Below are 15,305 nucleotides of genomic sequence, written 5' to 3' on the forward strand. Positions count from 1 at the left end.
TTTATAAATGCTGTTTTATGCTTTAACAGGAGTATGAAGTTAAAATTGAGATTTCATGTAATGTTATAGAGGAGTTCAATAATTTCTGAAGAATGTATCTGGTGGATTGGAGTCAGAAAGCTGCTTTCCTGTTGACCTTCTCAAATCTTTGCTTATCAGTGAAAATATTCTGTGTTTGAGAAAACATATTTGAGATTTCCCATTTTTCTGGCACATTCTTGTTCTTTCAGTATTTTATTCACTGCATTTTTAATAGTATTTTAAACGCAAGAAAAAATAAGGTGGTTCTTCCTTTTGTGGTAGATATCTAATTTTTCCTGAGATAAGAGAGCTTGGTTTCTGGCAAAATAGATCATAAGATTTGTCAAAATTCTTTCCTTCTTAAAGGTCGGTAACCATTGGGAACTAGGAAAAAACTGGTCAGATAAACATCTGAATTTGAGTTAGGAACATCCAGCAATTTCAAAATTACTTACTCTAATTTTGAAATCAGTGTGTTTTATCTCTATTCTGTAGTTGCCACACTTCACCTTTTAGTCTTTAGGTATTGATATTCTCTTGGCTGACAGAGCTTTGTTATTCAATTTCTATGCTCTGAACAAATCACATCTCTGATAATCTAGACAAAATCACCACATTGTATTCTGTTATAAAACAATCCTGTTATAGCACAGAATTTTCAAACTTGAGGCCTGGGTGAAACATTTGCACATCAGATAGTCCTTTCTTATATTTCCTTTTCCTTATCATAATTATCTGATTTATGATGATGTAGAATTGTGTCTACCAGAAATGCTTTACAGATAATGGGAATTTCTATAAATTCAAACTCAATAGCTCACAGGGAAGTTTGAGAGTCAGTTAATAAAGGATCAAGTTCTTGGGGAGAATAAGTATTAAATGCTCTCCACACTTAGTCAGCCAATTATATCTTATAGGTACAACTGCATCCTTCTCTCTCTTCTCAAAATGTTTGATATCTACACCTGCTAACCCAAAAGAGAACGTGAGGAACTCATAGCTGACTTAAAAAAAATAACAGAATGAATAAACTACAACAATTGTACCTGCAACCACTGGAGATTTCCTGTCATCCAGAAGCTGAATAGCAGTACTGGCTGTCACCACATTGCTCTTGTTGGCAGTTTCTGTGGGGTATTTTGAGGGGAAAAAAAAATGAAACAATCTATTGCAAAATGAGGAAATGTAGGGGTTTTTTTTTTCCTCTGGTTTTAGATAAGTCTATGTGGATATATAGTTCAGAAAATAAAACAGGAAACATCATATATGCACAGAACATACTGGCACTGGCATTTTAAATTCCCCAGCATGCCAAAAACAAGTTTAAAACACTGAAATGAGCCATCAGATTTTGCACCCCCTGCTAAAAGAGGCAGCAAAGGTGACAACAGGTAGGGCTTCTCAATAATGTGGACATTTACTCTGTTGAACTTGTGCTGCTTAAAACACTTGTTAAAACGTTTAAAATGTTTCTACCTGTGCAAATACTAAATGAAAAATGTCACACCACACTTTGGGGTTTCACTTGCAGCCCATGAAACACACACCTGGTCAAAGGACCAGTGAAGTAGCTGCAAATTTCCATGCCTAGTTCAGACCAATATTTGAGATCAGCTACAAACACTGACACTGTGCTGACACTCCTGGGATCCTTTCAGCATCATGCATGGTTCAGAATTTAAGGAATGACAAAATTACAGACCTGTGCTGAATGGGATTGAGTAGACAAAGCTCCCAGGTATTTGTTCAGCAGCTCTTCTGTACCAGAGTGGAAAATGGTCAGCATTAAAAATGTTCTCCTTATCTTCAGCTGTCAGGAAGTCTCTTGAGAAAAAAAGAGAAAGAAAACAATTGTTGTTTGTTGCATGTCACATAATGGTTTCTAGCTTTGAAAAAAGCTAGAAATAAAAAAATGCAATCTTTTACAAAAGAAAATGGTTTGGCACAATTTTTCTAATAACACTTGTTCAACAAAAGAGTTAAATTTAGTTACTAATAATTATTTGTGACACACAATAACTTTTGTTATGAAGGATGTAAAAAGCACTATAAAACAGTACCTCTAAGTACCATTGAAATTGTGTTTAGTGATTTGTATAAATAAAAAATGCTTAGACTAAAAAGCCTTTTTCTTTCAGCAAAATACAAGAAAAGTCAGCTGCACAACATGTAAAAGGCACTGGAAATTTGCTAGTCTGTTGCCACTGGCATTCACTCTTAGGTAATGAAAAAAGGTAATTTTACAGCCTATGTTCAACATACTATGTGGGGGGTGTAGTAGTGGACAACTAAATACTTTATTCCTCAACAATTTCAGCAAATTCTGTCTGTTGACAGAAGAAAATTTATGCCAAGAACAAGTATAATGTCCACTCTGTTGTTCTAATTTTCTGTCTGACAGTAACAAATTGTAGTGCTGTTGATGTCACCTTACTTGTATAACAATATGTTCTCAGATGAGTTCATAGAACTCTATATTCAATCAAGTTAGTTTACCATAAATATCAAACACAGATTTTCTATTATATGCATAATACCTCCACTAGCTTACATATTCTCCAAGGAAATTGGGAAACTCTTGTATGATGAGGTCTTCTGATTTTTCTTTCACCCAGTCCAAGTCTGTCCCTTGGCTTGATTTCAACACCAAAGATATTTTCCACAACAATGGTGCAAAATCCTTGAAAAAGCCTCCTGGTATTTGTTTTCAGGTGGTGTAGTAAAAAGTGTAACATGTTGTAATTTGCTCTGAAGAAAAGAGATGTGAGGCTGGGGGTGTGTGTGCAGGGCAAGCAAATTTATAGGCTACAGGTGTAAAATAGTTTATTGTTCTAAATGTCCCAATCAAATAATTTAAAGGATCCTAGGATATCTAATTTGTTCTGTGTGAAAAAACAGTAGATGGGCTTCATAAAAACACAGTTATTTTTTCCTCTCTTTTCTTTACCTGGCTGCCAGGCACAGTTTGTTACTTACTGGTTGGTCAGCTGCTCTGGGCCCACAAACAGGTTAATCCGAGAGAGTCCAGTCCGTGTCCCAAGGAAGGCAACTTCCACCCCCTTGTCAGAGTTCCTGAAACACAGCAGAGCACAAGCAGAGACACAGCTTCAGACAGTAAACAGATAAAGCTGCTTCACTGCCACAGAAAGCACAAGTGTACATGTCTTTAAGTTTATTGTAAGCAAAGTTCCCTTATTTATTGATTCACTTTTAAATGCTGGTTTTTAAGTTATAGTCATCTGGGTTTTGAATATATGCAATGTAGAAATGCTATTTAGACTAAGAATCCCTAAAAAGCCAAAGAAAATAAATTTTGTAGGATTTGTAGGAAGGGATTATAATAATAGAATAAAAAGGTGTGGCACAGCTATATACAAACTGTTTAATAACCACTGACACACAGTGATTCTGAGATGGGCAGGAGTTCCAGGTCTTGCTCCCAGTCCATTCAACATTTCTGTGCTCTATTTATGCTTCAAGTCTTAGCTGTGACTATTGCTCAGGTAAGCAAACATTTTAAAACAGGCAGCTGAGAGTTAAACTTAGCTGCCATCACAACAGGCTTTAGCCTCTAGAACTTGGGGAAAAAAAACATTTAGCCTCTAGAATTTTGAAAAAAACCCTCAAACTTCCTGAACTCCTCTGCTGCACTGTTATGAGTACCAAGCTATTTTAAAACTAATTCTTGTATGGCTGCAAGAACTTCAGTCCCATTAGCACAAAAACAGGGACCACAATCATTTTCTTGTTTCATTAATGAGACAGAATAAAGCAAAGTCAAAATCTGAAAAGGCTTCAAAAGTCTGTCCCTGGCATCATTCCACAGTTTGGAATGATTGTGTTTGGATCTATTATTTCACTGTGTAGGATGACACCTTGCACCTCTCGATGGCCAGAGTTTATTAACATGCAACAATTTATTATCTTTATCCTCTCAGAGAAGTCTGGATAAATCTTTGATGAACCAGATCTTACCATGTTGCTTTTTTCATTCAGTAGGAGTACATGCTGTACAGCAACGTATTTTTTCATTCAACTTTTAGAAAATAGTTGAAATTTAGGAAAATCTAATCAGGGTAATCTCCAGAATTGCCTTTCATGCAAACTGCTAAGCTTAATACCTGTTTACTCTAATATGGATAAAAACTTGTTATTTAACGCCTTAGTACATCATAGCATAAATGAATAAAGTAGAAGATATAAACTCTGAAAAGGACTGGCTAATCTCCTACCTCTCTCTAATAAAAGCCTAGATCCCAAGCAGTCCTGGAAAATAAATATATCAAGGATTAAAGAAATTATTTTCCAGGTCAAATTTTTTTATAGATAATTTATTCTGAGACAAAGTACCAATTGCATCAATAATTTTGGCAAATTTTGCATTTAATTTCCCAAGTACTCTTTGTTAAAAATACACAAAAATTTAAGTTGCAATTAGGGTACAATTTTACCAGTTTTATTGTGGAAATAAGGTAAGCTTTCAGCTAATCATCATGACATACTCAGCAAGACAAACATTTCGGATTGAACTCAAACTTGGTGGTATTTAGGATCAGATAGTTAGTGTAATATTTTCATGCATATCAGGATTTGTTAGTCATTCCACTATTTCAGTAACATCACTAATAAAAATACAGCCATGACTGATGAAAAATTATGGACACAAAGATAACTTACTCTGATTTATTCAAGGCTAGACTGGTCCAATAAGCTTCAATTGGTGCACTCACAACAGCATCAAACAAAACTTCCTGGATCAATTCTTTATCACCTGCCACAGAACAATAAAATCAGTAAATGTATGTTCATATAAACCCCTTTTTTAGATGACTAAACAATAGGGTTTTCTTACATTTTACTTTATCTGTGATATGCTTTCAAACTTTTTGCACTAAAAAGCATTTACTACATAGTATTACACTGTATTTTACCACAATGCAGTTTTTCACATATAATTTCATTTCATTAGCAACAATTTTAGGAAAAAACCCAATGATACTCCATTTCATGTAACTCATTCATGTATATATTATCTAATGCTCTTGTCTGCATGTGGCATAAGGTTACAACAAGTAGGTCTAGTAACAGTCACAAAAGCTCTGCATTTCTGCAAACATACACAATATGCACTTATTTGAATTTTTTATTCTGCTTTGCAGTTCAGAAATGTTAATTACAAAATCGCCCTCCCTAAAATATGCATGAAATATCAGGTATATTCTTTAGAAACATGATCCAAGGATTGATTCCCATTAGTTCTCTATAATTTATATAACAAAATGGAGTGATAATTTTGCATAGTAGAGTTACACCATCTGAACAGACTTGAATGTTTGGCACATAGTTTACTGTAAAAGTCGAAAAATTGTATCATAATTAATACTACTAATAATAACACATAATTAATTCTAAGAAATAATAATATTTTTATTGATACCCGAGGAAAAGCTCAAAACCGTATGAAATTGCAAAGCAACATCAGCTAAGCAAACCTATCACTGGTTGAAGTAAGTAGCTTTGCATTTTGTAGAGGGTTAAGTATGGCAGCTTTTGGCTGGGCTAAAGCTGCAAGTCCATGTTTAACCAAGTACTTGCATTGCAGCAGGGGCTCCTTCCCTGTGAGGTAGCGTTTGATTGCTTCCAACTGAGTCATCTGCCGGTGCTCAGGGTGCAAGTCAGTGTTGCAGTAGGACCTGTGAACACGTTGTCAAAACAGTAAAAAGTTATATGTACAAGCACAATCTTTCTTTGTCTTTGACCATAAAGAATTGGGCTCTGCATGCACAAAAAAATATGAAACCAAGGGGGGTAACAGACACTAATTTCATGCTTTATTTAAGGCTTACCATTCGTCTGCTAAAGATACATCAGGGTGTTCTAAATCATGTAAACCTGTAACAGGAATAATAATGGGTTATTTAGGGAGAAGTCTGGGTAACAGATGGTTATTTGCATACACTCCATAATATAAACCCTTCTTGGAAAGTGCATTATTACCATAATGAAATAAATCATGGTAAACTATGTTCAAATACATTTTAGGGTCTAAAAACTGGAAAAACTAGTTAAATCAGATCTAGTACTGAAAAGACAAGAGAAAGAATTTGTGCTGATATGTTTAACTTATGTGAGTTACATAATATTTTTAAAGTTTAGAAAACAATTTGAGAAAAGATAAATGCAAAATGGTAACATACTCCCTTGTTCTCTTTGGCCAGTAAAGCTCTTTATGCTAAAATACACACTTTTCATTTCATGTGAGCTGTTCTCCTCTCTTATAAAGAAAAAATTCATTAAGGACAATTCCCTCAAAACCTAACCACACAGTCCATGAACACAAACAGCAATTTATGGGGTTGTTCAGAAAAGGTTTTTTTGTACTAACAGGTCACACATCTGCTTGTAAATAAGAACTAGATCATTAGTTATATAGCACAATAAAAATGTACTTTGGTAATTTTAAAAACTCTTAAAACCCTTATCAATAGACAATAAGTAAATAGGGTTCAGAAGGCAGCATCTGGGTTTAACCCCCCGGAGTACACAATGAACAAGGACAGAGGAACTGTGACTAAGGAGGGCAGGGAAGCCAAAACTGGAGCTAAAACTGTGGTCTCTGGGGAGGACAGTGAGATGAAGTGAGAGAGAATCAGTGAAGGTGAGAGTGGGAACTGTTATGGTTCTGTTAACACTTCTGGGGGTGCACCTGGGACTCAGACTGCCTGACATGTGTGGCTGCATTAAAGAACTTTGGTGAAATCTGTGAGAGAGATGTTGGGAATAGTCTGGGGAGGGAGTAGTTCCAAATCTCCTGTTATGCCTTCTTTGTAGCTGCTGTGCTATTCAAACCTCAAGGCACTTATTTTCATATCTCTCCTGAGAGCAAGAACATATTCATGTCCCAAAATACAGCCAAAGAACAAAGACCTGAAGAATTTATCTGTCTTGTTTAACATCACTGACAAAAAAAGAAGAATCGGAAATAAAGACTTCAGCATAAAATCTGAAAGCATTCCTGTATTGAAACACTTTTTGCTCAGCGGCTTCTAAAATTTTCAACCTTCCCTTCAACATTCTGAAATGTCTCCACTCTTCTTTCATTTTCAGAAACCTTCTTGTCAAACAACTTGATGACTCATACAGTTGACTCCCCACTCATTTAGTTTGGGACTTATCAAAAAGCAAAACCAAAGAACATTTCTTTCCCAGGGTACTTCTACACTATTATAAACATGTAAATCCTTGCAGCTAATGCACATACCAGTTATAGCTCTGAAAGATTTCATAATGTCTAGTCTGTGAACAAAACTAACAGCCATTACAGTGCTCTTAATGGTTACTTCATTCAGAAAACACCACAAATAATTAACATTGGGATATGACTTGTTCTCTGAAATACTGAGAGACTAGGATGGAAGATGATCCCATCTAACGAAGACTCACAGGCAGTCTGACTATGCCTCATACCCTGTGAAATAAAAGATTTTGAAGACAAAAAAAGAGTCTAACTCCTTTATGCAATCTGTAGACAAGGAACTACCAAATTAACAATAAAACTACTGTGTAAGCCACATGAGAAGTTAGGTACCTTACCTTCTTCTACAGTTACATTCCCTCTGAAGAAGTATTTTCCATGTCCTCTAGAGAGAGCCACACCTAAACTGTGCAGAGAAACAAAGCAGACCTTGAAATCTGTGAGACAAACAATAGCAGACATTCAGAGCTATTTTCATTTTTAACATTTCCAGCTCATGTACTGTGATTAACTTAAACTGTTTGTTTCCAAACCCTCACCAATTATATTTATTGTTCAATTAGTTGCTTCAATGATGTCTCAGTTCTGATGTGCCTGCAACAATTGGCTGTATTTATGTGTGCTTAGAGGTGCAGTAAACCATTATTCCCTGGCAAAGTAATAAATGAGCCCCTCTAAGCTCACTGCTGTTCACCCAGCATGAGATTTCTTCAGTTGAGCCTTGAACATGACCATGGCCTTACAATGAGAGAGACAATTTTTTTGTAAATCAGACAAAGCTGTTGAAAAATTATGGAAGTGTGGGAATTGATGGTGCTACTGACAGGAAAATAATTTCAAATATGACAACAGCATCATGACTCCTCCTGGACTAATTTTTCTGTGTTTCATATTTTTAGCTAGCATAGCTGTTTTGTATTGACTTCAGCTTCATAAATTCCCAACAGTTACACACAGTGTTTTGGTCTGGTTTTCAGTCTACCATTTAAAACATCCAAGTATGATGAAGTGGCTGGGGGATCCCATGCCTCTTGCTATCAAACACAAACACAGAATATCTTCTGGCATTCATTCATTCATTGAAGGGGATTATCTTGAGCTAGGAATCTGTAATAATCAGCAAGATTGCAAACGCATGGCCTAGTAATTGAAGTACATGGAGAAGCCAAGAGCACACAAGCTGCAATCAACAGCTCAGTCTGGGAGAGGACTGAACACTAAACAGCTTTGACACTACACTATGCTGCTGTCCCAAATCTACACAACAACCCAAAACTAGATACATATCACGTTGAAAAAGGACAGTTTTCCTAACTATATTTCTGTCCTTAGCACCATAACTAACACTACGTGCATGTATGTAGCCCCACTTCTGTTTACCTAACAGTGCAAGAGTGCCAGTGCCAAAGAAAAACAAACAAAAAAAGAACAGCAACCAGAAAAAACTCCACAAAATAAAACCAAAACAAATAATCCATTGAGTATTACCACCCATCAGTAAATTTTAATATGCATTAGACATCAGAGAAATGTGCCTGTAGTTTTTCTGTGTGGTAATGTAGCTCAAGTTATGTGAAGCTCTTCCATTGAAGTAAATTTCAGTTGAGTATCCGAACTGCCAAATGCTTGCCTTAACTGCAAAGTACAGTTAGGGTTCTTTTGTTAGCAGATTATTTCTAGTTCAAATATGAGCATTTTTGAAGTGACTACCTGTTTTACTTTTCCTTTTTTTTTTTTCCTTCTAAAATACATGCAAAAATTACCAGATTACTTGGTTTTAGTTATAGAAATCTACTGAAGGTCATTCAGACAAAGAAAACATCCAAACCTCAAATTAGAAGTGAAATACTATCTCATTTTACATTACATTCTTGTTGTGGAAAAAAATAATAAAATGGAGCTCAAGATGTAGTTACTTAAATGGATTATAGTATTTATAGCTCTCCAAGTACTTGCGAAAGCCTTTCGTTCAATGGAAACCTCAACTGAATATTTTTTCAATGAAACGTAAGCCATGACAAACACCGTGAGTTTGCCTGTGTGAGCTTGCACAAACTTTCCATCCCTGGAAAAGCTGAAAGGAATGCTGGTAGGTTCCTTTTCCTTGCTATTTTCAGCATTGTCCAGGGATATTTCATTGTCAGCCTTTGCTGATGAGCTTTTAATGAGTTCACAAGCTCTGCATAAGCACAAATCCAATGAGTTGGATGAAATGTCCATTTATTATGGCCGCTCTACCTGAATGGGGTACCCTTGATGTCTGTATAATAGTAGTCATTTGTCATCACCAGGACCCGCTTCTAGATTCAGAACAAGAAAGTCAAAAGGAGAGAAGGCAAGAAGTTAGATTACTATAAGAAATGTATATACGATCAAGTGGTTAGTCACTGACATAATTAGAAGCAAAGTTTACATTCAGTGAGTGAAAAAAAAAATATACTGCAGGGAACCGCATTTATAGAAACCTTAAAAATAATTGAAAAATTATCTCCTTGCTTTATATTTAGTTGGAATAGTATTTTAGACATTGTACCCCTTTGTCCACTGTCTTCTTCACTTCCATGGAGAATTTTCCTGTTTTGCGGTTCACCATTGCATTTCGAAGCTGAAAGGAAGGAAATGTATTTCAATTCCTTTATTTGACTTTTCTGTAATCCTTTAAACTCTGTGCTCTCCAGTACACTCATCTAGCATAAGCAGCATTCAAGTTTCTTCATTCCTTCATTTCCAATAATTCTACTACACTCTGGAGATCTCATTTACAGATTTATTAGTGGCTGTATAGCGCAAGGCTCCTGCCATACTATTTCAAGCTGATCTACATAAGATAGGAGCTCTCAGCATCCTTCATAGTAAAATACCTTTTTGTGTAGTAATCTGGATTTTATTTGGTATGAACAGTGTGACTACTATTCTGTATTTACTGATGGCAAGGCAAGGACTAGATTTCTAGCTGGATTTAGCTGGTTAGACCAGGGCCCAGTGTTTAAATATATCAACAGAGACACAGATAACAAGAAAGCAAAAAGAGAGAAAACCTCTTATACACTACTTATTCTGCTTAAGAATCTACACTGGTCTACATCCATAACACACAACAGAAACTTTATCTTAACTTATCTTAAATAATTATTTAATTATTAATTAAACAATAATTAATATTCCATTAATAATTCAAAAATTAACACTAGCCCATGAAAACCAGAATGGCAGCCCACTGGATCAGTTACAGCATCCAGGGGGAGCACACAGCCACAGTGCTCTGCAATTCCCTCTGGTTGTCCATTGGTGTCCAGGTGTACCCCTTAAAAGGTATTAAATTTTAACTCTGTAGTGGAAGCCCTAGGCCAGTCACAATTTTAACAATTGGCCCGGACCTCTCCACATCTTCCAAAGGACATTTTAAATCCCCTTCAAAAATGTGTTTCATTGCTTTATAAGCCAAAAAATTCAGAGAAGCTAGGAAAACAGAAAACAAATGGAATAGGGTTTGTACACAATGATTTAGCTGCTGCTCTGTAAGTTAAATCTGTTACTTTTTAGATCACCACTACAAACACACAACCTTTTCCTGTAACTTTTTATTTCTACATGAGCTACAGGCTCCCAAACCTGGGAGCTGCTAAGTACCTGGCCCATCATCCCTCAAAACTCTGCCCTTAGCACTCCCTGCCTTCCTCCCAAGGGACACACAACCTCTCTCACAGATGCTACAACGGTGAAAAGAAATGTAAAAACCCAAGAACCATCCCCTAGGTTTGTAAGCCAAAATGACCATCAATGTCCCCAAGGATGAGGACAAGGTTTCTGGGCTAAAACTGAGGAAGGACAAGACAGGTGTTTTGAGAAATCTCAGCCTTCAGGTTTTGAATTTGCCTATTCATCAGTTCACTTTAGGGAAGAAATAAAAAGGTGCTGTTTAACAGTTACACCATCCATAAATGGAAATATTTAATTTGAACACTCTTAGATTCACTAATGGAAGATGTGAGTTATTTTGCTTTTCATGGGAAAAAGCACCTATAGATAGTTCACAGCTGTAATTTTCATTACAACTTGAAAATTCCACTATTACAAATCAATTTAGCATTTAAAATCCAGGAAAATATTGGCAAAATGAGCATTTTTATGTCTCTTCTATTGCATATCTATCTAAACACAATTTTGGACATCATGTTCCTGCTGAATAAATATCTCCTGTTCTACAGTACCTCATGCCAGATTGAGCAATTCAGCTGAGTTTTATGAGACATTGTGAAGACAAATATCAATGTGCTCTGCAGGCTGAGTTAGTACAGAGGGGAAAGAGAGTCACCAAATTTGCCAGTGAAATATCTAGCTTTAGTCTCACAGACAAGTTGAGCACAGCTGACCTATAGAAAACTGCAAACTTTGCAGCTCTTTAAATTTAATTCTAGGGCATCTAGATTTGAATTAACAGTCTTACTCTTCTGTCAGTGAGTGTAAAAGAATAATTTTTAGCTGGAGGCATATATAAAATAAAGCATATATTTTACTGTAGATTTTTTTTAACAATACATAATAGGCAATTCTGGAAATAGTTTCCTATTTTAAGTTTTGTGGTTTTGGACTTGGAGAGCTGGTCTTAATTAACCACCTACTTTCTAACATTTACAGAACAGTTCCATTTATCTTTAACATGGTTTTCATTTTTCTCCTATTGGTGCCTGCAGTTGTCTAAGACCCATTCCTCCCACAAGCCTCAGGCAAGTCATAGATTTACTAAAAGGATCTCCAAACTCTCAGTAGTGTTTAAGATCAAGTCTGCATGTGGGATTTAGAGTTTTACTCTTCTCTCTTTTTTTTTCCCCTGCTTGCTGTGATTGCATTTCTTGGCTTTGTAATCTGGTTTCTCAGCTCTTCTGCAGTTTCATCTCCCTCCTCAAATGCATAAAATAAGCACTGCCTCAGCTGGCTTCAAGCCCCAAAACATTCATTCATGGTCCTTTTTTTTTTCTTCTTTTTTTTTTTTTTTTTTCATTTGGAAAAAAATTATTTCATTCAGCTAGAAATTAGAAGAATTTTAGGTGAAGTAATGAGAAAAAGGTTTCTATCCAAATTGAAAAATCTCCTCTTTGGTAGTGTGCATTTGCAAACCTTCCTGGAAGATACTACTTAACAAGCTCATGCTAAAATCTCTGTTTCTAATAAAATGCCTTAACAGCAAGATAGCAGGTATTGTTAACCTGGAAAATGAGCTGATATATTTATGACAACAATATTTCATGGTGAAAAAAATTCTAACCTTAGTTTGGCCACCTTTTCCTTGTTGGATCACTGAAGAAAACCCATGTCTTCACCTTTCAGAGTAATAAGCACTATTGCTCCTTCAACAAAATATCTTTCAGTCGATTCCTTACAACTCTGTTTCACTGCTGCAGTATGAGATCATTCTATATTCTTGGAAAACTATGTAACCATGAAATTAATGTGGCAAAAAGTAAGAAAATGTCTTAATCAGCTTCTACGTAAGTGTTTCACAGGAGAAAAATATACCAGTAGTAGTCTATGTTATTAAAAGCAGCAATATGAATACATTAATTCTTTGCCTCTGCATTTGAATAAACAATGCTTTACTACTCAAGCTTGGTAAAAATCAAGAACATCCAAGGCCTTGGGTGAAGCAGAGCCATGTGTAACTTGTTTCTGTGTTACAATTAAAAATATATTTTTAATAAACATATTTTATAGGTGAAAGAAAGATTCAGATGAAATGTATCTATTTTTCATCAAAATGTTAAATAAAATTTTTGTAGCTTTCAGATAAGAGAAAGATCAATTTTTAAAGAAATTTTTAGAAAACGTGATGAATCTTAGGGGTCTCAATCAAAGGCAGTACTCAGAGAAAGCTGAATCTGGACTTTCATGTGTGCTCAGAATCTAAATTGTAAATAAAACTTGACTTTCAATATCACAGAAATAGCTCAATGTCCCATTATCTCAACCACTGAACTTCTACTGAGATATGATTTTAAAATGGGATTAAAAATGTGAAAATTAAGCAGAGGAAGTAACAAAAGAAATATAAAGGAAGAAAGAAAACAAAGCAAGGAGAAATAAGAAAAATCAGGAAGGTTTAAAATCTGTATGCAACTACAATAACATTTGAAAGACAGAGGAAATTTCAAAAGGTCATTAGCAGAGAAACTGGTTGAATAATAAATGATCAAAGTTAAGAGAAAAAGCAGGGTATAAAACATGAGGCCAATGAGATTGCCAAGACTGCAGAAAGTTGCTACAATAGATGAAAATCTTATGAGGAAACCTTAAATAGCGTGTGCATAGAAAATGACACAAAGCTAAAAAAACGTTGAAAAAGTTTGCGTGTGCACTCCAACACAAAACTTCAGCTTAGGAAGTGAAGTGGCCTCTGAGGAGAGGCCAAGGACAATCTATCACCTGGTGAAACAGACCTTGCTTAAAACACAGATGAACTGTTCCACTATTCACCAAGGGGGCGGAGAGAGAGAGGAATGCAAGATATATATTTTGTAAGGGAGAAAGAAAATACAGACTCATGTCAGAACACAGATCAAGAAATTAGGACATCTGAAGACTGACAAGACTCCAGGGGCTGCTGTACGTGATCCATCCCAGATTTCGGAAGGACACGACACAGTAAATATGGGAACCTTCAGTGGATGTATTCAAACCTCTCTGGCAAAGCAGAGGTACGAGGGACCTGAGAGAAGCTAGCACAGGACTGATATTTGAGAAGGGATCCAGGAGACATCTATGAAAAATACAGACATGCAGTCGTGACTTTGGCAGGAGGGACCTTATGGGAAAAACTAAATTACGGGACAGAAAGGTGAACACCTGGAAAGTTACGATTTAATTAGGGACAGTCAGCACAGATTCACACGAAACGAATCATGCCTAACAAATCAGATTTATTGAGGAAGTGACAGAAAGAACAGGCAAAGGTTAAGCCATGGACATAAGGAAAGCTTTTGATACAGTACTGCAGAAAAGGCTAAGCCTGAAAGGTAAGAAAGAATAAGATGAAGAGCAAACTACAGAGTAGGTGGAACACTGAAAAATTAGGTTAATGGAAAGCATTGTGTGATAGACACAGAACTCATGCTCCTGCAACTACCTATGTGTCTGAAATTAGAGTTTGGAGTGAAACTCTGTTCTGCATATAGGTCAAAGAATCCAATTTTGTTTATTAATCTGATGTTTTTTGAATTTGTACATTAAGCAAATCCTCCCATTACTTCCATTCAGGAAAATAGGATCTCATGGAAAGAAGTTCAACTAATTTCTGAGTTTCATCAGTTGTCTGGGCCAGCCCTGAGGAGACATTCTATTTCTGTTTCTGGTGCTATATTTGTTATCCAGCACAAATACACAATGGAATGCATGGAGACTGCAAGGGTGATGAGTTCTACCAAAAATACAAAGAGTCTGTGTTTGTGGTATATGCATACATAAGGAAGAAGCAATGCAAAACAGTTATAAAATTCTGAATTAAATAAAAGGGTCTATTGTCCTTCCCTTCCTGAGATCAGTCAGGTGGCCTCTCTAATGACTACTTAAACAGTTTCCAGGTACAGTAGTGGGATGCTACAACGTCTTCTGACAGGGTTTTAAAACACATCCCTTACCACATCATCTCTGTCTTCCCACTCCACCTCAGAAAGATCCACACTACTGTAGTTGGGCTTTCTTCGTTTCTTCCCCTCTTCATACTGGTACAAAAAAAGGTGGAATAGTTAGCACATCCTGTTTTATTTGCACAATCAGAAGATTTAAAAAATTCTAAATGCCTGCTGATGGTCTGCAATACATTTAGCAGTAGGTAGCTTGATTCACACAAAGTGCACCATACTGCTGCATAAATGCTCCCTGTGAACTAAAAACCTAAAACTCATGATCATTTGCATGATCTCTTGCCATGATGCAGAGCTTTTCTTGATGGGCACACAGGGAGGTCAAACGCAGCTGTTGTACTTTCTTCTCCCATATGGAAAATACACAAGACCTTGGATCTTGAAGTTTATGT

General features: G+C 36.1%; 1 protein-coding gene across 4 annotated transcripts in view; it reads right to left on the minus strand.

Moving 5' to 3' along the window:
• The window catches only part of CACNA2D3 (calcium voltage-gated channel auxiliary subunit alpha2delta 3), a 419,754-nt gene that overhangs the window by 78,115 nt on the left and 326,334 nt on the right, over positions 1-15,305 (minus strand). For all 4 annotated transcript variants that reach the window (XM_085590607.1, XM_085590609.1, XM_085590608.1 and 1 more), the window contains 10 exons: positions 14,908-14,991; positions 9,810-9,881; positions 9,515-9,576; positions 7,615-7,682; positions 5,868-5,913; positions 5,617-5,714; positions 4,699-4,792; positions 2,998-3,093; positions 1,724-1,845; positions 1,068-1,148 (listed from right to left, as the gene is read on the minus strand). In XM_085590607.1, the coding sequence (XP_085446733.1) occupies positions 1,068-1,148; positions 1,724-1,845; positions 2,998-3,093; positions 4,699-4,792; positions 5,617-5,714; positions 5,868-5,913; positions 7,615-7,682; positions 9,515-9,576; positions 9,810-9,881; positions 14,908-14,991 (823 nt within the window). The remainder of the gene's footprint in view (positions 1-1,067; positions 1,149-1,723; positions 1,846-2,997; positions 3,094-4,698; positions 4,793-5,616; positions 5,715-5,867; positions 5,914-7,614; positions 7,683-9,514; positions 9,577-9,809; positions 9,882-14,907; positions 14,992-15,305) is intronic.

This window comes from Lonchura striata, chromosome 12, assembly GCF_050655825.1.
Source record: "Lonchura striata isolate lonStrDom1 chromosome 12, ASM5065582v1, whole genome shotgun sequence".
In the NCBI taxonomy this organism is placed as follows: Eukaryota; Metazoa; Chordata; class Aves; order Passeriformes; family Estrildidae; genus Lonchura; species Lonchura striata.